Source organism: Rhamphochromis sp. 'chilingali' (assembly GCF_963969265.1).
Source record: "Rhamphochromis sp. 'chilingali' genome assembly, chromosome: 2".
NCBI classification, from domain to species: domain Eukaryota; kingdom Metazoa; phylum Chordata; class Actinopteri; order Cichliformes; family Cichlidae; genus Rhamphochromis; species Rhamphochromis sp. 'chilingali'.
This window is the reverse complement of record NC_137930.1, coordinates 64335412-64362659: the sequence shown is the minus strand read 5'-3', so window position 1 is coordinate 64362659 and position 27248 is coordinate 64335412. Positions and strand designations below refer to the sequence as shown.

Below are 27248 nucleotides of genomic sequence, written 5' to 3'. Positions count from 1 at the left end.
CAGAGGATCCCAAACGGTCCACATGCACACCAATAATATGATGAGGAAGACTCAACAACCCCTGTACAACCTCTGGCACCTGGAGAAATTTAGCGTGAGCTCCAGCATTCTCAGTTCCATTGAAAGCATCCTGCTGTGCTGCTGTATCATCTTGTACAAAAACTGCACCGTAGAGGAATGCAACGCACTTCAGAGGTGATTTTCCTGCCCTCCAGGAGATACACAAGCATTGATGCACTGCCCAAACCCAATGGATCATAAAAGATACTCACCACCCTAACTCACCACCTTTAGTCACATGAGTTTATTATCCTATTTTCAGACATGTACTTTTTTTTGCATTTGCATTTGCACATTTCCAAAACGTGGTGCCTTATTGTGTTCCTTTTTATTGGGAGCTATTGTGCTGCTAGTCTGGCTCATCCATTTCTTTGCTTTTGTAAATCTGTATGTGGCAGTATTGCTGAATCGGAATATCATTTTAATTGCTGAAAAAAATCTTGCCAGCACCACAAGTTATTATTGCTTTGATTTTTTTTTTTCATTGAATTAGAATTTTTCTTTTCAGTTAGTTTATTAGTTTCCAGAGTAGATTTGCATATTTGGGGTATTTCACGGTATTTCTTTGAAAAAGTTCAGTTTTTATTAGTTTCAGGGACAAAATTTAAGAAGTTCAGAACAGGTATTGTAATACAAATACAACAGTTTGAAGAGGTAGTTGTACGCTGAAAAGAACTGAAAAAGGTTATGTGTATATTTATTATATGTGGTTTTGATGTGAAAAAAAAGTTTCACTTAATTTTTGGTGCATTTAGTTTTTGTGATTTGTATTTTTATTTAATTTGTTAAAGTATTTACATTTTTTCAGTTTGAAATTTTTCAGTTAAAGTAAAAGTTCCATTGCAAAAATTTAATCAAACACTGTGTCACAGTCTGTGTGGGAGTGAGAAAGTGGACCCAAATGCAGACACTGGAGAAACAAACTATGGTTTAAACAAAAGGCGAGCCGTTTATTTGGCTGAAAACGCTGAAAACCTAAACTGGGTAATAACTAATAAACTATGAAAACTGGGATGAGAGACAAGGACGTGGAACTAAACTGTCACGGTCTGGCTGGCAGACCGTGGGCATGTGAGAAATGAGGACCCAAAATGCAGGACTTGGCGCTGAAGGCAGTGCGTTTATTTACAGTGGTGACAATCCAAACAACAATAAATTCCCCGTGCGAGCCCAACTCCCGTTCCGTGTCTTCTCCTTTATCCCGTGCTCCGTGCTCTGTCTCCGTTCCCTGTGTACTGTCCGTGTGCTGCCTCCTGGTCGCCACAATTCCTCCTGAGGAAACACGCATACAAAAGGCAGTCGTGAGTACAAAACCTAACGGCAGACTTGCACTAACCTTGCACGATAAACTAAGACTGACGGGAAGTCACTCAACGATCCAGCGTCGAGGAGCTCTCAGCCACACTGTTTTGAAGCTCCTCTGACGAGGCTTGATCGGCGCCAGGTGTGTGTGGATTCCTGGGTGGGACCGGTCAGCTGGCAGGGCCACACCCACCAGGCCTAGAAGTGCCTGCCACGACCGCACCCTCACACACATGCACACACCCATAAACACCTGACAGTACACCAACACGGAAAACAGGACAGCAGACACAACCATAATAACAATAACCACAATAATAATGATAATAACTACAATAGTAGTCCAGACTGCTCACGGACCCCGAATCCCTGGAACTGGGTCCGTGACATAAACAGCTACATGCGACTATGGAACTATGAAATAAACTGAACATGAACGTGATCAGTAAGAAGAACTCTGAGACATGGTGTGGCTAGACATGAAACCAAGCCGACGACCTGACAAAGACTGAATGTAAACACACAGATTAAATACACATAAGGGTAATGAGGAAAGTGCAAACACATGGTGAGACACAGCTAACACAAACGAACATAATGATGCACAGGGGAAGAGTATAACTAAGCACACTGAATAGAGAAACACAATACTTTCAAAATAAAACAGGAAACATGGAGAGACATGAACTGGGACACGCAAGCTTGACAAAAGAGACAGAGGGAGTAAGAGAGAGAGAGGGACACAGAGGAGAGACACACAAGGGGAACATAGAAAAAACATAAACCAGACTAAAACTTAACAAAGACAAACTAATAATAATAATAATAGAACTTAAAGTTTTGAAATAACTAATACAAAACAACTCAACTCTACCCTTAACTTAAGAACAGGACATGATTTTAACATAATATTAACATAAGAAATCAACAATAAAAAATAACAGAAAACGCTGGGTCACAGAACCAGCCCCTGGCACACTGACTGTTTCCTTAACTTTTAGTGTGAACCTTCTGTTGAATGCAGAATGCTGAGAATCGTTTCCTTCAGTCTGTAATGCCTCGAATCAGAAATGGTTGTTTCTGAACTTTGGCAGTGATGTGATGAGAAGCAAAGGTCGAAAATGATTCTAAGGTTGTCTGTGATACCACATTTGGCATTTAGAAGGAGCAGTATTCAATTCATAAGCTCCAAATGCCATTCACACTCAAATCTTCCAAAGACACATGGATCTGTTCTTCAGTTTGTGTGAGTACACATGTGACATGTGATGGATTTTTTGTTTTTACTTCTTCTTTACCACCTTTTTTCTTCTTCCTTTGCATTTTTACTTCTATTTCAATAGTTTTGTTTTGTTTTGTTTATATGCATGACTTGGTAAAGAACCTCAAGGACTGATAGTAACTGGGAGGAGAGAGTCCACTGCACCTTTTGCAGCAACACTGAGTGAAACCTAGTGGAGAATGACCAGTTATTTCTCTATGGGATCTCTCAGTATCTATAATTGAATCATTTAAGCACTGTTGGCTATTAGCTGGTGAAGAGATTTTAGTACTTTGAGAGAGGAAAGTGTAGAGATTTTTGCACATGACATCATAGGAATACAGATTTAGCGCGCACACGAGCTGAGCATTGCATCTTCTGGCTTTCATGATATGCTCTGAAAGACTTTTTTCTGGCGTGGTTTTGATCCATTTTTGCCCATCGAGGGACGTATTACTGAAAATCAATAAAAGAATGTTATGAGTGATTACCATTTTCCTGTGAAGCATTTTTAACCTGATGGGAGTGGTATTATCCAGGATGGCTGAAGCAGAGTTCCTGAATGGTTTGATAAGTATAAAAAAGATTTGAATGATATGCTCTGACCTTCATGGTCACCAGATTTCAGCCAAATTGAACCTTTGTTCAATTTCAATTTCATATTAGGAAGTACGACAGCAATCAAAACTATAAATTGCTGCTATATCACTCCAAAATTGCTGCCTCGTTAAGACACTCGATGTTGATTCCAGTTGGGATCTCTTAGTATTTTTATTTTATTTTTTTTGTATGTAAGTGACCTCTGTTTCCTTGTGTGCACATATGGCCCTGGTTGCGTGTGAGGACCTTCTAACCTCTTTCTGCTGATAGTAATTGGCTGATACCCTGTAACAGTTGAACTAGAATGAAGCTGTTTGCCAACAATCTGCCGTGACTTCTCTGTCCTGCTTTCCTCCCTAGGGCCTTTACTCCACCATCTGTTTCTATGAGTGACGGGAGCCTGCTGAGATGCAAATCTCTGCTCGAGAGTTTCTTTCTGTTCAAGTGTGCAGTGGCTTAGGTTTGATCAGAATGAATTTCGGGTGTTGATGTACTTTGAGCTGTGTAAAACTGCAGAAACTAACATCTGATTGGCAGTAATGCAGGAGTGCGACCGACAGTCATGTTGATGAAGGGTGAGGTTAGTCTAACTTTACATACTGAGCAGCCAGCAAAGTGACATGTAAGCTGTTTGGAAATTGACTGGAATATCCAGGATCTTTCAGCATGTGATAAGAAGAGATCAGTATTTAGAAAAGAATTCTGACACATCATTAGCACATTAGTTTTTTTAAATATATATATTTTTTGTTTTGCTATGAAATCCTGTTAATAAACTGAATCCAACTGTGCTTAAAGGTGTCAGCTCTATATAGAGTGCTTGTCAGATGGTTTCTACACTGGAAACTGAAAACTTGACACTTTTAACAGGTTAACAGTTGGCCAGGTGTGCCAAGGTGAGGCAGGAATCAGTGTTTGATCTTCTTGTACTCTTTTTCTGAGTATGTGAAACTCTGTGAAAGTCGTTCATGAATATTAAAACAGATGAGAAATATCTGGCATTTATTAGACATAAAGAGAACACTCAGTTGGGTTCAGGCAATGTGTGTCAGTTTAAAGACCTCAACGGTTTTGATGAGATCCAAGTCAGTGTGGCCAGGATCAGAGCATCTCTGAAACAGCCAGGCTGCTGCACTGCTCAACAAATGGTAGATTTTTTTAAAGTAGTTTTTTTTTAATGTGTGGATTAAAGCATGTTTGGTGCATTAATGAGTGTTTATGGCACTAAAATAGTGGGTACTGTGACTTTACAAAAAAACGGCATAAAATATCACACGAATTATCCGTGTATATCTTTTAGCTGCAGATAAATTTTCAGTCACTTGTACATGTTCTATAGATTTACCTTGATGCAGTGTAATAATTATAGTTGCACTTCATTGTGATCAAAAAAGCATCTGCTTTAGCGCAGCACAAATACTCCCACCAAGTGTAGTTATTTTTTTTTCTTCACATGGACGGGGGGGAGGAAGGCACTGGAGAAAGTAATGCTATAATGTTGTATTAGATAATTACATATGGGGGAATTGGATGTGGTAGATAAAGGAAAAGGAGACTCTGTGAGAAGAGCCAGAAAGAAGTGACGGACACGAAAAAGAGAGGGAGCGAGAGATGGGGAAAGAGGATGGGGATGAAGGAGAACGGAGAGGGGCAGAGCGAAGGGAGGGGATGGAAGAAAGAGGATTTATTGAGGCTGCAGGGAAGAGCAGCGCGATAGCTCTCTGATGGATTAGAGGAATGTATGAGAAATGGAATGAAGAGGGGAGAGCGCAAGGAGAGAAAAGTGAAGTTTGTGGGCCTCCTTGGGGCAGCTCTAAACACTGGTATCATTAATGTAGTTTAAAGAAGTGTACTCACCGAGAAGGGTCTTTTTTTTTAAAGGCCACCTGTGGGTATTAGAGAGGGAGGAATCGGGCAAGGGAGAGAGATGGGGACAGGGTGACAGTCAGATAGCGTAATGAGAAATTGAGTTTGAAAAAGAGAAGAGATATTGAAAAAGTAGAATCAGGAAATTGCCGTGGCCATTGGCAGATTGGAGAGTGTGTCATGATTTCACAATAGGAGAAGAAGGACGGGTATTAACCAGGGGAGGACAGTATACTGCCTTTATTTCACTTCACTTCTGCTCACTGCAAACCAGATCAGTAATTTTGAGTGTGTGTGTTTGTCAGTCTGCTGGTGTGAGAGTATTTCTTTGGTCCAACACTTTTCTGTACGATTCTGTGAGAGGATTTTCTATACATTTCATGGCAAATAAATATTTTATACTTTAAAGGTAGCAGATACCCGGCAGGCACTCAAGATATTCTCTGTATTTATCTTCAACAGTCTGTTTCTTTGTCTCGCTATCCATTCAGCCCAATGAAGGGAAACTGGAAACAAAGACCCCAATTAGTCAGGCAATTAGACTGCTGTTTTGTGTCCTCTACTCATCCTCTGAGTCACACACTAATAGTTATTCTTTCCTCTTAAATCTCTCATTTGCCCTTCACTTGTTCTTTAATGTTTTTCCCCTTTTCTTTTCTGGCAGGATGCGATCAGTGATCAGTGGTATTCACTGTAATGTATTTTTTCCTTCAAAAAATCATTTATAATTCCCTGTGGTTTTTTTTCTTTCAGTTCATTTGCTATTTATCGCTTCTCCTTCATCTTTCTTTCCGTCTGTGTCTTTGTCACTTCATCTCTTTCGTCCGGAGCCTGCCTCATCATCCATCACGATTGGTGTGACCAGTCCTCCTACACTGTTCCTCTATGCTCTTTTGTTTGCCTTTCTCATTCTCCATCTTTTGTTGCGTTCTTTCAGTTTTATAAAACACTTTGAAGTATCTCAAATTCTTTTCATCATAATTTGTCATATTCATTTTTGAAAACTTATTCTTGATTCAAATCTTTTTCCGGTTCTTTATTCCCCCCCCCCCCCCCCCCCCAAGAAAAATCTTCATATTTTTCACACCAGACTGAAAACAGAAACAAGGCAAAGATACAAATTTATGTAAAGTTTAAAACAGGAAATAGCTATAAGCCGAAAGCTGCCAACAGTTATTCTCTCATGGGTAAACAAATATACGAACAGTGGAACAAAATTACACAAATCAAATGTGAAATGGCCTACAAAATGACTGTGAAGTTATAAAGGGAATAGATAAACAAGGGACAGAAAAGTACGTGAATAAAACTTAATGTTCTGCTCTCTTCATATTTTTCCATTATTTGCTTCTCTGTGTGATACGTTTTTTTTTTTCTTTGTCTTACTTTGCCTTTGTTTCAGTTATAGTTTTATCTGCTGTCTCTCTGTGTGTTTGGTTTTTCTAGCTTCTTTTAACTAGTAAGGGAAGCAAACCTGTGCCGGACAAGTGTGCCGTGAATAGGCTTGCATCTGTAAGAGTGGAGCTAAAGGAAAGAGATGTCAAACGTTGACAGGCAGTAGTATGTTGTATTCAGCTTTTATTTTAATGTGATTGTCCTTCATATCTTTAATCAATGTAATACAGAAATATTGTGGCGGCAGGCTGCATCCTCTCTGCTCTCATATTAAATTATCCCCCAGATCGAGTCAGATTATAGGCTTAAGTAGACAATCTAATGAAGGTTCGGGAAATAGGATCATATTCTCTAAAATGATCTCAAGTTGTTTGGGCACAGATGTGAAGTGGATATGCTAAAAGTCCAAAAAATTGATTAGTAAGCCAGGTTGGTCAGGGGAAAATAAAAGATGGCATGTGTTAACCAAAAATGATATTTGGTAGAATTAGGACAGGGAGATTAGTTTCTCTAATAAATTCCCCTTTTTAAAACTGGTGTCTGATTGTAATAGTTTCATGTGATATCCTTCACTGTTTATTGCCTACTGGTCTCTTCTCAAGTCTCAATTACTCAATCCTGCTGCATATCTAACATTAACCATGATGGGTCTTTTCACTGTGTTTTAACAGCGGTGAGTTAAATATAAGATTTGTCTTTGGATTTTAATCACAGCTCAGCGTAAATCACGGGGTTATGAATGGAGTGATGTTTGAATCGTTTGGGAGAGGGCAAGCAGGGTTCCAAAAGCTGAAAGTGGCACTTACTTTTCTGAGTGCCATTTTAGCAGCAGCACAGAGAGATATTCCCTATTCATGAGAGAGTGACCTTAGCACACTGTCACTGCTCCCGTGCACCTGCAATGATTTATTGGTTACAGAAAGCTGGGCAGCCGGATGATGCAGCGGCGTTTATGCATGGGGAGGGGGGGGGACACGTGACCATCCTCCTTCAGCTTTTGTCCTTTTCTTTCAACTCGGTCAACAACATCAGAAATGAAAACACACACACACAGTCTAACTGTTAAGGGGTGTTTTAAATTGTAAAATATATGCTCAATTCCACCTAAATTCAACCAAGACATGTTGTTTCAATTATAGCTCTACAGTAGGGCAACGTTTAGATCAAAATTAAACATATGTGTATAAATTCTTGTCCAGATACCTGGACAAACTGATACACTGATGAGACTTTGGATACTGTGCATCAAATTCTTGCCTTCTGATGTTGTGCTGGAGCCAGTCTTCCAGTTTGGGGGTGGTCACAGCTCCTAATGCTGCTGTTACCACTGGGATCACTTTAGTCTGCAGGGTTTTGGTCAGTGGTTGTTGATCAATGGTCATGAGAATTTGCATAATTAAGATTAAGGAACTGACCTCCCAGCCCATTTTTCCTTCAGTGGGCTGGTTTCAGTCATTATGCAAATGTACTGTTTATAAGACTGGGGAAACCTGCAGTCAGCTGAGACTGAAGAAGTCACATGGATGAGTGACGAAACGTTTCTCCCACAAAACGCTACGTCCAGATGAACAGAATCAACTTTTTGGAGATTTAGTCTCCAGAGATCTATCACAAGTATAGGCCTCTGGTCCTATGTCTGATTGGTTGAGCAGCATGTCCATAAGATCTTAACCCTGTTCTTCTCAACCACTTCTGTCAGTGTCTCCCATGGACGCTTTAGGACTTTTAGTTCATATGAGCCACAAATATTCCTGTACACTGTCCCAGCTTGCATCTTACACCCTGCTACAATGTGTTGGATAATCTCTGGGGTACCTTTGCACAATCTGCAACCTTGGTTCTGTCTGCTATGGCTACTGAAGCCTCCATGGATCTGATCCTTAGTTTGTTCTTCTACTCGCATGATCAAATACTCTGTGCTGTCCATTAGGCAGGCTTTCTCTAGCGAGTGGTAGGATTTCTTTATGTCAGTCACTTCCTCTGTCTGTCATTGGTACACCCCATGCAGTTTGGTTTTCCACAAAGCCATTCCTCTTCCTGTTCCTGTTATGTCTTCAGCTGCTTGAGACACTCTTGGAGCAGCTCATCTCAGGGGACTATCTTCGTGATGTATTTATGGATGCATCCATATTTCATCCTGAATAGTGGCTCTGACACTCACTAATGCTCGCTCTCCCTCTTTCCATTGTTCATAGAGCCTCAGGGTGTTGGACTTCAGGTGGAGATCTCAGTGCGTTGTGAGGAGTATTCGTGTCTTGATGTCAGTGGCATCTGTCTCCTCCTGTGACCATTTTATTATTATTATTATTATTATTATTGTATTCCAGTTGTGTATCTGCTGATCAGTGGGTCATATATATTGATGGCTTGGATCTTATTCCAGCCATTCAGCTGGCTTCTAAGAACCTGTCTTACCTCCTCGGAAGTATCTGTGCATCCTTATCATGATTCCTCTTGGGTATAGTGTCAAGAATCACATATAACAAAATTATTTCCTTTTGCTTTTCCCTTATATTTTTTAAAATCACATCCGTCCTGCTTTTGTCAGGCTATTTTCAATTCAAAACAAAGACTTCATCAAAGAAAATCAGTTTGTATTTGTGTTAGGAGACAAACGGGAGACAGAAGAAAAGGAAGGGAAAACATCAAAGAAAATAGTCACAGGAAACAGAAACAAAGAAAGATCTGAGCAAATCACACGACACAAAAATGGTGGAGATGACTGCAGATAACACCAGAAATCATAGGAGGAAATACTTATCACAGTCCACGCATAGATACATATGCATGATGACACTAATGTGCATGTGTGTTTTGAGGGGTAATGATGTGTTCAGCAGTGTTTTGGTGTCTCCCACGCAGTAACAGTTGGAGGCCTGTTATCCATGAAGTGTTTTTAAAACTGAAATATTGCATTATCACATTGTAAGAAAAAATATACCCAGTAAAACTTTAAATCAGTCCTCTACTTAGCCTAGCCAGGAGTTTCAGAGAAATACTGGAGCCTGCATAAGAGCAAAATATTAATTAATGCACAGCATCGATCGTGATTAATTCAGGAAATGAGGATTTTTAGATTGTGGCTTACTGCCATTTTTTTTGCCTTCTTGCCTGTAGGACAGCATATTTTAGATAGATTGACCCTATATATATATATATATATATATATATATATATATATATATATATATATATATATATATATATATATATATATATATATATATATATATATATATATAAGTAATGTTCAATATCTAATAATAATAATTGCTCTTTCCTTGTTTCCCCTCTAGTCTGATCTCATCCAGACGATACTACTTTGAGATTCTCCACAAGCAGGATGACAAGGGCTCGGATCACGTAGAGGTTGGGGTAAGTGTACCTACCCCGCTTCTGTGGTTTTGCCTCTCTGAGTACATCTTTTTCCTCACAAATACACAAATGTGTATGAAAATTGCTTCAGTTGTCTGGTGAAAACCTTGCCCTTTGACAGGAACATTTCCATTTAGTTTTAACTTGTACCCTGTGTTTAACAGTGTCAGAGTAGTGACTGAATAGATAAAGAATGAAAGGAAATGTTTGAAGGCGAAAGCTAACCTTCACCTCCTTTACTGTGTATTACTTTGCATTTCTTAGTCTTTCAGTGTATTCATCTGTCCACTTTAACTACAACTTTATCCAATACATGCCCAGCTTGTTGGTGCACTGGCTTTTCCTAAAAGGCATAAAGCCTTCACTCACATAAAATCTCTCTAACTGTTCTCTTTCCAGTCCTCCATCTGTCATCACTCTTCAGCTTTTCCTTTCTTTGCATCTTTGCTCTGTGCTTCTTTCACTTTGATTCTGCTCTGCACCATTTCTCACTCACTGGTTTTTTTGCACCTCAGGCGAAGCAAAGAGATGAGTGAGGCTTAATTTCGAGATGAAGTTTCAAACGAGAGCCCATACGCCTCGTGTGAGCTTGTACTTTGAGTAGGAAGGCGGATGATAAAAAGAGATCACTGCTGTGTGCGTATGGAATGAATCTTTTAATAAGCCTCAGGTTATCTTCATCATGGTGACCATTATAAGAGGAAGAACAGCAGCTGTACTCTTGGAGTGGAACTCTTCTTAAATAGAAGTTGGGTTTTTTTTTACCCTCAAGGTTAACAATTTGTTTTATTTTTTTGCGCTTCTTTCTCTTTCTGTAGCCTCTGGTTGCTTTCCTCTACTAAATCAATTTTGTTACTTTCTGCATGATTGTATACTTTACTGTCCTGTCATATTTTTAGTTTCTATTTAAAGAAAAAAGGTAATCACTTCCCATTTTGCTAATCATTACCACATTTGCTAGCAATGGCAAACACTAGTACACCAATGTTACCGAATGGTGCTCATAAAGTACAGTATTGTACTCTGATCTCTCCTTTTTTCAGTCTACTGGCAATATTTCACACAAGCAGTTAAGTTATCCATTATTGGCAGGTCACAGTACTATACAGGTTCTGTGGGATGTTTTGGGTCATTGATGTGAGTGTGTTATGAATATGCTGCCACTGAGTTGACAGTGAGAATAGTGGAGAATATTTCAGTTAAATCTGCAGAAATACAGTGTTGTCCTTTTTACTGGGCTACTGACTGCTACTCGTAAATTGAAGAAATATGTGCCTCTGCAAAGGGATCCATCAATGTATAGTGTTATGTATGCATTGTGGAGATATTTTAAGCTTGTTCATTCTTCTAATGTGTTTAGTCCTATTATTCCGCTGTTAAGGACAAGCATGGTGCTGCTTTAAATTAGCTGAGTAATTAATTGCTATTTCCAGGAATCAGGCAGGGGTGTTGTTTAGATAGCATGAGTTGCATCTCCTCACTGTGCTGTCATTTTGTGTCAGACAATGGTGGCAAGCAGGCCGCCGTGCCGTTGCTGCCAGGGGTTCTAACTTAAATGGGGTATAGCCTGATGCAGAACTGTTTCTCCACTTGGCTTTAATTTGATTTTCACAGTCGGGTTTTTTTTCTCCTTTGGCCAAACTTCTGTGAACTGTAAATATACCGCACTAATCCACTGCTTTAAAGAAAGTGGGAAAGGAAAAAAAGTGGACTGTTAAACACTTTAATGGACCTTCATTTATGCCTGCAACAGTTAGCCAACCCTCGCAGTGCACCAAATAATCCCTAGAGGGATGACTGTCATTGCCGCCCAGCGACTGCAGGAATCAACAATATGTTATCCTCATACCTGGCGTAGATCAAAAGGTTGAGGTAACTCCAGCAGCAGGCAGACTCTAGTACAAGAGTAAAAAGAGAATACCCTATCCAAGCAACTATATCATAGCTATTTGCAAGGAGCTATAAAGAAAATCCTATTAGTTTCTCACAGTGTTCTCTAGGGCATTACACATAATTTTTTTTTTTTGTTTTATATGAAATGTTAATTACACCATCTTCAAAACATGTATAGTATATGATTTAAAGCTAATCTGCAGAATGCTGTGGCTATGTCTAGTTGTGGTTACCTCTAGCAGCATACAAAGGACAACAGAGACAAGGTTATTTCTTTCTTGATTTCATGTATTAGAGGAGATTAAGTAATGGTATTGACCATTACTTGGAGATCAGCCTACTGCAAAGTGGAAGAAGGGGAACAAAATGGTAATAGAATTAGGCATTAGACGGTAGATGTAGATGATGTAAAATGAAAGTAAAATGAAAGATGAGGAGAAATAAATTTGACCTGAAATATGAAGAAAAAGTAAGAAGAATGTATAAACGGTATGTGCTGAAAGCCCTTATCTGAAGTATTTCTATACTTTATGGCAGCGGTCCCCAACCCCCGGGCCTCGGACCGGTACCGGTCCGTGAGTCGTTTGGTACCGGGCCGCGAGAGTTGAGGCTCAGGTGTGAAATGTTTAAGGTTTTCAGCGTTATTTTGTTATCGTTTTTATCGTTAACTCGGTTTTCCTGGGTCTTTTCACATGTGTTATATATAATAAATCTTCTTTTTTTTGGTACCGGTACTAGTTTTATTTTGTTGTATTTATCTGCGACACCTTAAAGGCCGGTCCGTGAAAATATTGTCGGGCATAAACCGGACCGAAAAAAGGTTGGGGACCGCTGCCTTATGGTATTCTTTCTTAACAGACTTTGCCAGTCATCCACATACAGGTAATGTGACTGTATCTACTAATGAATCAAGGCCACATGGAAATCCATCTCTCTCTTTCCATTTCTTGTTCTTTCTTTTTCTGCCTGTTAGCCAACTACCCATGAGGCTGTCAATGTGGGTTTCTACTAGTAGAAACAATTTAATGAAGCACATAAAAGTTATGCAGGAGCTCAAGATTGTGTGGAGGAATGTATGTGTAGTTGTGTGTATGTGTGGTGTGTCTGGCACACTGTCTTAAGAAGGCCCCTGTGTGTGATTTAACTGTGGAATACATTTCACACCTTGACAAAAATAGCAGATTTACCGTGACCATCCTAGAACAGCATAAGCCCAGGACTCACATAAATCCACTGGAACCCAGGCGCTCATTTGTTAAACAACAGATAGCGTGGATTCACAGCTCTTTCTCCTATGTTCTGTGGGAAGCGGCGATTGTATGGCCAAAGGTGGACTCGTTCCTCTGGGGAATTTATTTCTCTAGTAGCGATTCCTCTGAAGAAATGAGGTGGAGTAAATAGTGAATAATACACAAGCACAATCTGAACGTTCTATTTTGGTTAGAAAATAAGAGAGAAAATCCTTGTTTTGCCTGTGTTGGCATCCTTCCATTTCATTGTGGGTACGATTTAGGGAAAATAGCTGCAGGGAGGTGGAACATAAACAGCATTAGAGACAGGAAGAGACAGGTTCAGAATTCACTATTCGTTCCTCAAGGGGGTGGAAACAACTTTGTGTTTAGGAAGAGCAGGACAATATCTCAAGAGACTGTTAACTTGTTAGAGTAAGTAGACACATTACCAACCCACATTTCAAGTGACTATTTCCTGTGCAATCTGTGCGTACCTGCCTCTGTGTTTTCCTTCAGATAAATGTTTTTTAAAGTGATGGATTTTTTAAATGGAACGTGCGATATGACAGATGATTTAGTGAGCAGCAGTTTCATTAACTTTCCTAATTACCATCTGGATCTTTGTCAGTAAAACACAGAACCTTTCCACTCGCCTAATGGAAAACATCTATTGCTAGCACTGTGACAGAATGAAGGAAAGCTTTGGTCATTAAATGCTATGATTGAGAGAAAGAGTCGCAGGGAAAGGAAGAGAAGAAAGTCACGCCTTAATTAGCAATGGCAAGTTTATGGTCAGGCTGGGGTGAGGCATTTCAATGCAGGAATTTAGTGCCCACCAGTTAACACACACGCCCATGTCTGCACACACCCGTCAACCCAAACTCTGCACATTCTGCATTTATTCAGAGGCACAACCATCACACAAGCACATGCAGGCCTCTCAATGTCTGGCTTATGACTTCTCTTCGCCATATAAATCTGCAGTCCAAGCAAACTGTTGCTGCGTGTGTCTTTTCTTACAATTTCTTATTTGAGTTTGGTTTGCAGCTTTCACTCCTTTTTACCATTTCAAATACATTTTAAAGCTTTTTCTTATATCCTTTTTGTCCCATGTGTATATTTACATTTCTCTTTTTAAATAGGACATTAATTTTGAGATTCCTGATGTAAATCAAATTAATTTCTTGTTTTGTGTTTTTCCAGCAAATTCAGTACTCTAATAATTGTTATTTGCCTCATTGTGCAAGCCACCATATTGCAATCAGAACACATTTCAGCTTTTGGCATCTTCACTCCAAGAAATCATTTAGTGCATATGAATTTATGGAAAAATTGAGAACATCAATATAATATTTACCACACTGACAGTCTTTAATTGCTTGGGATCATAACACTCCCATGGTATTTGTCTTATTCTCAAGAAGACAGTATGAATGCATGTAAGTACAACTTAAATGATTGCAGGGTGATTCTTGCTCCTTATGAGGATTAAAATTGCACGATGTACATTCCTCTGTGGGAATCGTTTATCTTTCTCATGATTGGGAAAATCGAACTGTATAGGCAATTATTATTCTCACTGTCAGTCTCGTTACTAAAACCTCTGGACAGTCACTTACATGGGGTAAGCTCAGTGGGAATTAAAGCTGTTAGCAGAGCTAATCTTCGTATCTCTCTTCCTGTCTTGTATGTTGACTTTCATCTTGTCATCACCAGAGATGGCCAGTAACGCGTTAACGGTTACTAAAACCGCGATTTTTTTGCGAGAATGTCTCACGACAGTGACGTAAGCGAGTGTGCCGTTCGTGACAACGGCTGTGTGCAGATCAACAATGGATCACATATCGAGTGCAGGAGAGAGTATGAGCGTGCAGCGTTTAAAGCGCGGAAGTACTGACCTTACTTTGAGTTTGATTCCATAAAAAGTGACAAAAACATTAGCGTCCGCTGTTCACTGCGTGGGAAGAAAACTTCTTTGTACAGCGAAAAAAAAAACCCAAACTTCCAAACAAGCACCGAGTGCGCTACAACGCAATGGGAAACTCACAGAGAAACTGCCGTATCCTTCCACTGACCGCTGCAGCACACCTGCACCAGGGCAAACCTCCGCCTACCTACTCTTGCTTTACAGGTGAAAATAGAACAACAGGACCGCTAGTCTTTGACTTTATTTATTTTCTGCTGTGTTTTACTTGCATCTATTTGAAAGAGTGAGTGTAAACACAAATATACATATATATATATATTTTATGTGCTGGAATGTGCAGAAAATAGGTTTAAATATTAAACAAATTTCTTCCAGTCAGAGAATGTTGCATATAATTAAATTTTTGCTTGATGCATAAAGTTAAAAGATTAAAACTAATAAAACAAGTTTTAGAAAGGGACTTTTCCATTTGATTACATTTTGTATGATGAATTATGCAGAAAAAGTAGAATTGTGCTGAAAGATCTATCGCTTTATCACCTATTCAGGTTGTAAATCGTGTTTTTAAAAAGTAACTAAGTAACTAAGTAATTAATTACTTTTGAAAATAAGTAATCAGTAAAGTAACGGGATTACTTTTTTTATGATCACATTACTTTTTTCAAGTAACTTGACCAACACTGGTCATCACACAGATTCCATCAGACACATCCCAAAGAGCACCATCCCACACATGACACACAGTTTCAACATTAAAAAAGCTAACATGTAGCGCATTGTCACCCGCATTCATGTTTAATTTCATTAGCTTATGCTACCTTTATACTCTCTCACCAACTGCTTCTCTGTCCCTCTAAGTCTTGTGAAAACACTGTTTTATGTGGGAAAGTCAACAAACTGTATCTTTAGAATTTTTGTCCTTTATCAAAAGATGAAGGAAGAAATCTCTGTATATGTTTGTTGTTTGCTTTTCTTTACAACCATCAACCTAGTCGATTTCACACTTGCAAGGACATTAAGTTTGTGGGCATTAGAGTGAAGAATTCGCAAATTTTGGGTAAAATTGTCTTTTTATTACAGCTCCAGTCTGTGGTAGGAGGGGCTTACACACAGTGAAATGGAGAGTAAAGGAGACAGAGTAATGGAACCATAATTGACAAGAAGACATAGATTTTGACACTGAGCTGAAATTATTAAACTATTAATAATTTGTGGAAGAGATCCAAGAAAGGGTCTCCAGTATGAAGAGTTGGACAGCACCAGGGCCCGACATGGTTCACGCCTACTGGCTAAAGAAGCTGACTGCACTCCACCAGCGTCTGGCAGCACAAATGAACCAGCTGCTAGTTAACGAGAGACACCCGGAATGGCTAACCGAAGGTCGGACGGTCCTGATCCCCAAGGACCCCAAGAAGGGACTGGTCCCCTCCAACTACCGACCAATAACCTGCCTCAGTACTACATGGAAGCTCCTGTCAGGCATCATATCAGTTAAGATGAACAGGCACATGGGTCAATACATGAGTGGGACACAGAAAGGAATTGGCAAAAATACCAGAGGCGCAAAACACCAGCTACTGGTAGACAGAACAGTCAGCCGAGACTGCAAGACCAGACTGACCAACCTGTGCACTGCCTGGATTGATTACAAGAAGGCCTATGACTCAATGCCCCACAGCTGGATACTGGAATGCCTAGAATTGTACAAGATCAATGGGACCCTAAGAGCCTTCATCAGGAACTCAATGGGGATGTGGCATACAACACTAGAGGCCAACTCAAAGCCCATAGCACAAGTCACCATCAAGTGCGGGATCTACCAAGGAGATGCTCTGTCCCCACTGCTGTTCTGCATAGGCCTGAACCCCCTCAGTGAGATCATTAACAAGACTGGCTACGGATACCGACTACGGAACGGAGCAGTTGTCAGCCACCTCCTGTACATGGATGACATCAAGCTGTATGCCAAGAGTGAACGAGACATCGATTCACTGATCCACACTACCAGGCTATACAGCAATGACATTGGAATGTCGTTCGGACTGGAGAAGTGTAGTCGGATGGTAACAAAGAGAGGGAAGGTAGTCAGAACTGAGGGGATTGAACTACCAGAAGGCAACATTGCAGACATAGAGGACAGTTACAAGTACCTGGGGATCCCGCAGGCGAATGGGAACCATGAAGAGGCCACTAGAAAAGCTGCAACCACCAAGTACCTGCAGAGGGTCAGGCAAGTCCTGAGGAGTCAGCTGAATGGTAAGAACAAGATCCGGGCCATCAACACGTACGCCCTGCCCGTGATCAGGTACCCTGCTGGGGTAATAGGCTGGCCAAAGGAGGAGATAGAAGCCACTGACATAAAGACAAGAAAGCTCCTTACCATGCATGGAGGGTTTCACCCCAAGTCCAGCACCCTGAGGCTGTACGCTAAGCGGAAGGAAGGGGGCCGGGGACTGGTGAGTGTCAGCACCACAGTCCAGGATGAGACAACGAACATCCAAGACAACGAACATTGGGAAGATGGCCTCAACTGACCGAGTGCTCAGTGAATACCTCAGGCAGCAGAAACCCAAGAAAGAGGAGGGAGACGAGGAACCATCATGGAAGGACAGGCCCCTGCACGGTATGTACCACCGGCAGATAGAGGAGGTGGCTGATATCCAGAAATCCTACCAGTGGCTGGACAAAGCTGGACTGAAAGACAGCACAGAGGCACTAATCATGGCAGCACAAGAACAAGCTCTGAGCACAAGATCCATAGAGGCTGGGGTCTATCACACCAGGCAAGACCCCAGGTGCAGGCTGTGTAAAGATGCCCCAGAGACAATCCAGCACATAACAGCAGGGTGCAAGATGCTAGCAGGCAAGGCATACATGGAACGCCATAACCAAATGGCCGGCATAGTGTACAGGAACATCTGTGCCGAGTATAACCTGGAAGTCCCGAGGTCAAAATGGGAGATGCCCCCAAGGGTGGTGGAGAATGACCGAGCTAAGATCCTGTGGGACTTCCAGATACAGACGGACAAAATGGTGGTGGCTAACCAACCGGACATACATACATATATATATATATATATATATATATATATGTATAGAAAACTATAAACACCCAGCACGCCCCTGCGGGCGGTTTATCCTTCAAGCTCCGGTCCTCTACCAGAGGCCTGGGAGCTTGAGGGTACTGCGCAGTATCTTAGCTGTTCCCAGGACTGCGCTCTTCTGGACAGAGATCTCCGATGTTGTTCGGGGATCTCCTGGAGCCACTCGCCTAGCTTGGGAGTCACCGCACCTAGTGCTCCGATTACCACGGGGACCACCGTTACCTTCACCCTCCACATCCTCTCGAGCTCTTCTCTGAGCCCTTGGTATTTCTCCAGCTTCTCGTGTTCCTTCTTCCTGATATTGCTGTCATTCGGAACCGCTACATCGATCACTACGGCCGTCTTCTTCTGTTTGTCTACCACCACTATGTCCGGTTGGTTAGCCACCACCATTTTGTCCGTCTGTATCTGGAAGTCCCACAGGATCTTAGCTCGGTCATTCTCCACCACCCTTGGGGGCATCTCCCATTTTGACCTCGGGACTTCCAGGTTATACTCGGCACAGATGTTCCTGTACACTATGCCGGCCATTTGGTTATGGCGTTCCATGTATGCCTTGCCTGCTAGCATCTTGCACCCTGCTGTTATGTGCTGGATTGTCTCTGGGGCATCTTTACACAGCCTGCACCTGGGGTCTTGCCTGGTGTGATAGACCCCAGCCTCTATGGATCTTGTGCTCAGAGCTTGTTCTTGTGCTGCCATGATTAGTGCCTCTGTGCTGTCTTTCAGTCCAGCTTTGTCCAGCCACTGGTAGGATTTCTGGATATCAGCCACCTCCTCTATCTGCCGGTGGTACATACCGTGCAGGGGCCTGTCCTTCCATGATGGTTCCTCGTCTCCCTCCTCTTTCTTGGGTTTCTGCTGCCTGAGGTATTCACTGAGCACTCAGTCAGTTGGGGCCATCTTCCCAATGTTCGTTGTCTTGGATGTTCGTTGTCTCATCCTGGACTGTGGTGCTGACACTCACCAGTCCCCGGCCCCCTTCCTTCCGCTTAGCGTACAGCCTCAGGGTGCTGGACTTGGGGTGAAACCCTCCATGCATGGTAAGGAGCTTTCTTGTCTTTATGTCAGTGGCTTCTATCTCCTCCTTTGGCCAGCCTATTACCCCAGCAGGGTACCTGATCACGGGCAGGGCGTACGTGTTGATGGCCCGGATCTTGTTCTTACCATTCAGCTGACTCCTCAGGACTTGCCTGACCCTCTGCAGGTACTTGGTGGTTGCAGCTTTTCTAGCGCAACCACCAATATACCTATATATATATATATATATATATATATATATATATATATATATATATATATATATATATATATATATTCCATTTTATGTATTAGAAACAGATTGTTTTTCATTTGTATGTAACTATTTGATTAGTTCAGACTTTTCACACTGAGTCATTCATGTCTGGCACTTCATTGCTTTGGTCTTTTCTAGTAAACATTTTTTAATCCAAATTACCTGCACACCCATTTTTATTCATTTTTCTTTATGTAGCTGCAGTGTTTTTTGTCATGTACATTTGCCTTGATTTGAAACCTGTGTGATTTTTAGTGTGACTAACTAGTTTCCCCTCAGAGCACACATTGAGTCGCTGTAGACACAATCACTACAACATCCCTGTAATTGCTATGGATATTGGACTCATTTGTCTATTGGAAATGTCTGGTCTAAGAGATTTTGGTTAATGTATAATTTAACTGAGAAAATTAAACACCCCGTCTCTGTATCCACCTCTTCATCTCCCTTTGAATGTTGTCCCTTCATCCCCAGGCAAAACAAGATGATATGACGTGGAGAAACAAGCCACTGTTTTCGTGTCACTGACTGGGAATGGAAAGTGGCATTTATCCTCTAGAATGTAAATGTTTAGCTCTGTTTACTTGTCAATTGAAATAAGAGTATAATCATTCATGGGCTTAAATCTTTGTTTTCATGGTTTTTAGTGTTTTACTTAGTTTTTTGGCTGTCTGCATCCTGGTCAGCTTTCATTTTATGAAGTTTGTGCAACAGTATCAGCATAGCATCAAAACACCAGCAGTCCTTTGTTTCTGCTATGCTCTGTTGGGGAGATATTTGTTCAGAGCCTGTCAGGAGTCTCTCCTTGATGCTCTGCTGCCAGGCGCTTGTCAATGGGCAGCACCACAGCTCCACAGTACTTTCAATTACTGCCAGTGTTAAAATTCACACTTTCTCTCTTCCGACCAAAGCAACTTTTCTTGCATCTCATCAGTATAGGCAATATTTCCTTGCCTTTTCTTTCACCTCACATTAGAGATGGCACGATACCACTTTTTTATGTCCGATACCGATACCGATATCATAAATTTGGATATCTGCCGATACCGATATGAATCCGATATAATGTTTTTTAATCAACAAAACTGTTTTTTAAAATATCTTGCTGCATTTTGCAAGTCTGCAAGTTCATACTCAAGTTTAAAACAACAACTACACTAAAGCTATTCTGTTATACCTGTATACAAAAAAAATATTTCATAGTTCAGCAATACTGATCAATCTAATAAACTTAAACCTACACCATCCTCACTATTCTGGTATTTTAAAGAGTACTTAGCGTAAATATTAAGCAACCTAACTAATAGGGTTCCAACTCCCAGCAACAACAAAAATAAATAAATAAAAAACAGGGAACCACCCCTCACGCTCCACCTTATGATGCTTAATCGACGTAATCAACCTTAATTTGATGAAGTGTGAAAAAAATGCACAGAAATCAATTATTTTTCAAGAAATATTAAATAGATTCAACATCTTTCTTCAACAAAATTGCAGACTGCACAGATGGTACCTTCCCAAAGTAAAAAGTACTATAGCTTACTAGGGTATATATATTAGACTTAATAGTCACTATATACAGTAATTGACTTCTATTCATTTTACATCAAATTAAAACTTTGGGTGTCAGATAATTATTTATTAAAAGCTCGACATTTTAAATGAGAATAAGAAAGAAAAGTATGTCTTTGTGCCCCCTTTTCCCTGTTCATGCCCTATCGGCCCCCCTGGCTAAACTTTGCTAGATCCGCCCCTGCTCAGTTACCAGCGTCAGCTACGTAGAAAAAGATCCTGGTGTAGAAAGTAATAATAAATACATTCAAACAACAGCTGATCAAGCTTAAACGTGCTGCTGTTGTTCAGCCACTGGTTTCCTCTTTCTGGTGCAAAGTGGGCCAAAAGCAAACCAGAGACACGGACTCGCGACAGAAAAGCCGATCAGCTGATCGTTAAGCAGTTTCACGATTGAAGTAGCAGCCGGAGAGCGAGAGGCAGTCGCTTGTTAAGATTAACGCAGGAATGCTTTACAAACATTCAGAGATGGACTTACACACTTGCTTTACTTCTCTCGGGGATAACTTTGTCGGAGATGAAATGCCGGGTTGCTAGCGAAGCTCCACATGCTATCCAGACCACCGACAGGTCCCGCATGCCACAGCCGCTCTATCACGTGACCACACTGCTCCGAGTGCTAACGTTCTGAGGTGAGTTACGGCGTGTTGCAAGTTTTGTGAGGTGCTTTCGTGATATTTAATGGATCGGATTACATTTTTTATTTTTCTCCGATATCCGATCCAGTAATTTAGGTCAGTATCGGACCGATACCGATACGTAATATCGGATCGGTCCATCTCTACCTCACATATGATCCCTCTGCTTCCAACGCACTTGTCACATTATTAAAATTAGATCTTTCATGATTAACATTTAAAACATTTACAGGAAATTATGAAGGCTACTCCAGGAAAACTAAAACATGTGGTGTAGACACAAAATCTGTTTAAAAATGAAATACATTTGTTTAAAAGTCACGTTAAGTGTAACAAAAAATGAAACCTGCGCTATTTAATACATTTCCATGAGACTCGTATTCGTATTAATATTATCATTTTTGGCTTGTTAGCAGCCTGTCAGTCTCAGTGCAGTCGTAGTTGCTATGGCCAAACAGTTGTCTGGCAACAGAAACACAGTCAGGTCAATGAAAGCACCTGTGCTTTGTTCTGGCTTTCATTCAAATTCATAATGAATCGTTACAAATGGTTTGTCAGGTTTATTAATTATCGTCCTAATAGGAAGAATTACGTCTGTTTCTTTTACTTCAGTAATAAAAACCAAGCTTTCTCGTACTATATAAGAACCTGAAAAGAATGCACAGCGTGATTTCAGAGCTATTTTTTCCTAATGGATATAATAGGGCCTGCTTACCACAGCCTTTTTCTTGAGCTGCTTTCGTCTCCATCCATTTATGATTAAATTATAACCCTGGGCAGTTAACAAAGGACACATAAAAACAAACAAGCCTTCCTAAGATAATATATTATTTACCATCCTCTATCTCTGTTCTAGCCTTGACCCATTTCTCAGTGCTTTCTGTCTGACAGTTCAACTTGGACAACAATCAATGTATGTTATTGTAACCACTCATATTAGGTAATTTGCATATTTAAACAACAAGTAATTATTTAAAATTGCATGACAAAAAATTGCATGGTGGGATGACAGGTGTTTACTTTAATTACACAAATATTATGTAGAAGTAGTAATGTTTAATAGGCATTGATCTGTAAATAACTGGATATGAGTAACTTTAGCCTATTATATTATATCAGAATAATTATAAGAAACTTAGTTTTAAATAGCATTAATATCACTTTGACCTTCAGATCAATCTTTTGAACTCAAAGAAGAGGTCAGAGGTTTTATACGGTGCTTTTTATATGTTGACAGTACACACCACATTTCTTTTAATGTCTAAGTTAGAAGGTTTTTAATCAATTTTCAACCAATAAATCATTGAGTTAATCTTGAAGACCTTGTTCGATGTAAACCAAATTTTCATGGATTGTTTATGTGACTCCATTCTACACCTCTACAAAGTTTTATCAGAATACATGTAAAACGAGCTATTGTATTTATAGGCAGAATGATGCCTATGAATACAAATTCTACCAAAAACATTAAATCCTTGGTGGAGCTAAGATTTGCAAATCTCATAAACCAATATTTAATTTACAATAGAACATAGAAAACATATCAGTTTAAAACATTTTACTACTTCATGAAAAATGTTAGCTCATTTGGAGTTTGGTGACAGAAACATGTCTACACACCCCCAACTCTGGAACAAGGGGCAAAGGAAAGCTGGAAAGGGAAACTGTGCTCAAAACAGCTGGAGGAACATTTTGCAGATGATTAGGTTAACTGGCAACAGGTCTGGTTAAGGCACCATCAGTGCTGAAAGTTATATACAGGTTTTAGAGCAGCATATACTCCAATCAAGACTGCTTTTTTCTTTAGGGAAGTCCTTGCATATTTCAGCAAGACGCTGCTAAACTGAATAGTCCAACTGTTACAAGAGAATGGCTTTGTAGTAGATGAGTGCCGAACTGGCTTTGCGTGCATTCAAGAATACATCATGAAATAAAAAATTATAACAAAGAAGACCCAGGACTGCTGAGCAGCAAAAAGAATGGGATAACATTCATCCTCCAACAGTCCAGCAAACTGGTCTGCTAAGTTCTTACAAACTGTTGTTAACAGAAAAGAGGATTAAACATAGTAGTAATCTTTTTTTTTAGGTATGTTGCCACCATCAAATTTAAGTGAGCTAATATTTTTTAAATTTACAAATTTCATATGCTTTCTGTGTTTGTTGTGAATGATATATGGGTTCATAAGATTTGCATATCATTACATTTTGTGTTTATTTTACACATCATCCCAACTTTTTTGGAATTGGGGTTGCAAATAACATCAGGGTAGCGCCGCTCTCTTCTTGCCTTTTCCCCTAAGGCAGGCTTCATCAGGCTTGTTAACATCTGTCTTGTTCTGCTATGTACGACATGGAGGAAACAAGAGATGAGCTATACAAAGAACACAATGAACCTCTCTGTCCTCAGTCGAACAAATGGAAATTGACAACCTTTTAAATGTACCAAGGTGAGCTAGTACTAGCATAAAAGTCATTATTCGCAAGAATAAATCAAACAAATAAAGTGCTTAATTTCTGTTAATTTTATTTGACCACAAATCTCAAGTGGTTTGTATGTAAACTTGAAGCGGTCAGTTATTTTCATTATGTCATTTCTACTTATGTGTCACATTAACAAAACAACTTTTTATCGATAGAGCGTTGGGCTCTGGTGCAACTGATTGAATTAAGGTAACAAATACAGCAGCCAGCAGTCAGTCTTCTCAGAAGCAATAAACTCCTAATCGTTGAATGATAAAAACAAATAACAAAAGCTGCGTGTGTTATTCGGTTTGGTATCAAACCATACACTAAGAAGGATTAAAACCCTCTTTTGATCATCAGATTGAAAACAGAATCAAACCTTTATATATCAGTCGGTGGTCTAGCCTGTGTGAAACAACACTGCCTGTTGTTCATTGTCATTTTGTTTCCACTGTTGGTACTTTTTATTATTTCCCCTTGGATATTGATTTTTTTCTCCCCCTTTCTTTTGAACTTGCAGGGCTAGTGAGCGCACCTCTGCTTTTTCCTGCTGTTTCCTGTCAAAAGTGTTTTAAAGTAAACACACCTGTACACACAAGACACACTACATTTACGCTTTCATAAAAGATGCTGTGTGTCTCCACACATGCACACGCACACTCGCTGGGTTGGAGGAATTCATTAGCAAATATATGAGGTCAGCCAATGAACAGAAGTTCACATATTTAGAAAATGGGCCCTGCAGGAGCACAAGTGTTGTGTGCCTCATCTTCACTTAAGGCTGATGACACATCAGCGGTGCTGTGCTCCACTGAGCTCTGGAAAGGGTTGTGTTGACATTCTTCCTAAACGCACTGCTGAAACACGCTCCGAGCCACAAGTCAAAGCATCAACTGTCATTGTCTCTCATTTTAAATTTCACAACATCTTTCGCTTGCAGCTTTGACCTGTAAAGCTGAGCCATTTTGAGTTGCATTTCTTTGGCGAAAACAAACGGGTCTGTTTTTTTGTTGTTTTTCATTATACATTCCAGAAATGCAGCTACGCAGTTACAGCCTACAGTGAAACAAAGTGGCGAGACGCAGAAAAAGAGCTCCAAAATAAGACTGTGACATGTGATTAAAAGTAATGCGAAAAAGGAAGTAAACCTTGAAATAGGATTGATTCATGTATTTTTTAGTATTGAATGGATGATCACTCGAGTTTTGCTGTGTGTTCTGGCGTGTAAGAATAACAGAAAGGTTGGCTGCATTTTACACTGAATATGTGGTGTCCACTTTTTTTTTTTTTTTGTCCCTCCTGGAGTTGGGTTGTGGAGCCTTCTGGCTTGACCTTGAAGACGATCACCCTGAAATGACAGCAAGATAGTGAAGCCTTTGCTGGCCTGCTGGGCCACCCCCTGGTGCTTTTCTGCATGATGTTACCCTGTGTCCTTATTTATTGTTCTTTAATGCACTACATGCACTTCTGCGGTTATGTGTGTTTCTGAAACAATGCTTTATTGGCGTGTATCATTTGCATACAGTATACAGTGCCGTGAAAAAGCATTTTCTGCCTTTCTGATTTTGTACTTTTTGTATATATGTCACATTTAAAAGTTTTAGATCCACAACATATTTTAATAATAGATAAATATAACCCGAAGAAATACAAAGTGCTGTTTTTAAATGGTGATTTTATGTTTTAAGGGAAAAAAATATTCAACCCTCTAGTGTGTCTGAATTAAAACACTTGTGCAAAGGAGAGTGGGCTGAAAACGTCTCCACAGCCTTGTGAAAGACTCATCGGTAGTTATCGTAAATGCTTGATGCTTGCAGTTCTTGCTGCCAAAGGTAGCAGAACCAGTTATTAGGTTAAAGTGATAAATGGTAAATGGACTGGTGCTTATATGCACTTTTCTACTCAATTTGAGCACTCGAAGTGCTTTCTTACTCCAAATCTCATTCACACAAATGCTTTTTTTTTCTATGCCTAAGCACTTTTAACTTTCACGCTCTCAGAGGCAACTTGGGGTTCTGCATCCTGCCCGAGGATACGTCAACATCCAGGTTCTAGGAGCCAACTTTATTTCAAAGAGTTTTTATTTATCTGGGTTAATTTTGCCAAATATGTGACAAATAGCCAGAAAAAAAGGAACCAATACGGTAGAGGGAGAAACACTGTTTCGCAGCACTGTAGATGTTGTAAATGCCTTTCTAATTTCAGAATTTGGTGCTACACTCAGCGCTTCATTTGTGATAAAATGCCCTAAAATCCAAAACAGCGTGCATGTTTTTATGCCGTGCATACACTGGGGGCATTTGCATAAGCCTGAGGAGGGTGTTTATATTTGTATTCTCAAGCTGAGGGTTGGAAAATGACCTGTCTCCTGTGATTATATCCTTGGTAACTAGAAGTGACGAGGTAATTGTGAAATCTATTTAAAAGAATTGTAGCTTGCCTCTCTGTCTCTTTCTCATCCCCTTTTTATTTCTCTCTCTCGCTGCTGTTTTCAGGTCATTACTACATCGTTTTTCTACACCTACTCATCCCCGTCTTATCCATACAGCCATGTTGTCTCTTTGTTCATGGTCTATTTTCTTTGTTTGTCATTTTCCTCTTGTTTCCTTTCCTTGCTTACACCTTTTGTAAGGATGTATATGTCCTACATTCTTTATTCTGTTTCCTCTTCTGTCTTCAACTATGTGTGTTTATAGAAAAACCCTGCTTCAGATCGATCCTGTGATGTTGTTAAGATCAATAACACAGAGTGTCACAGCTCAGGCAGCAAAGACTGATGGACGATTTCTGCTCGCCGTATACTTTGAACATGTTGGCATTTAGTTTTCTCGCTCAGTCCCTTTTCTCTCACTCTCTGCTCTCACACACAGTGGCGTCCGTTCCTGCCTGGTCTGAAATATGAAGTGATAGACTCGGCCTACATCTCCCTCTACACAGGTAAGAGCAATTCATCAAATTTGTGTCATCTTGTCGTGGAATCTAATAATTTCATGATTAATTTTTTGTATTTATTGGCATTTACACACTGGACTTTGTTAATAGAAAATCTGCTGAAAATGCTCAGCTGAGAGCTTGCCAAAAGGAAAGGCTCAATCATGCCATAGAAACAACCTATTTAAACCAAAATGTTCTTCTGTGGGTTCACTGCAGATGTCAGTTTGAGAACACAGCATGTATTCCCTACGTGCGGCTAAAGAGAAGTTTCAGGATCTAATAGATGATCTATTTTCTTCCATAGGTGTCATTCTTAGCAGAAATGAG

General features: G+C 40.2%; 1 protein-coding gene across 2 annotated transcripts in view; it reads left to right on the top strand.

The window, feature by feature from the left end:
- Nucleotides 1-27248, top strand: part of b4galnt4a (beta-1,4-N-acetyl-galactosaminyl transferase 4a) — a 181715-nt gene that overhangs the window by 143931 nt on the left and 10536 nt on the right. For both annotated transcript variants that reach the window (XM_080876616.1, XM_080876617.1), the window contains 2 exons: nt 9781-9859; nt 26858-26924. In XM_080876616.1, the coding sequence (XP_080732742.1) occupies nt 9781-9859; nt 26858-26924 (146 nt within the window). The remainder of the gene's footprint in view (nt 1-9780; nt 9860-26857; nt 26925-27248) is intronic.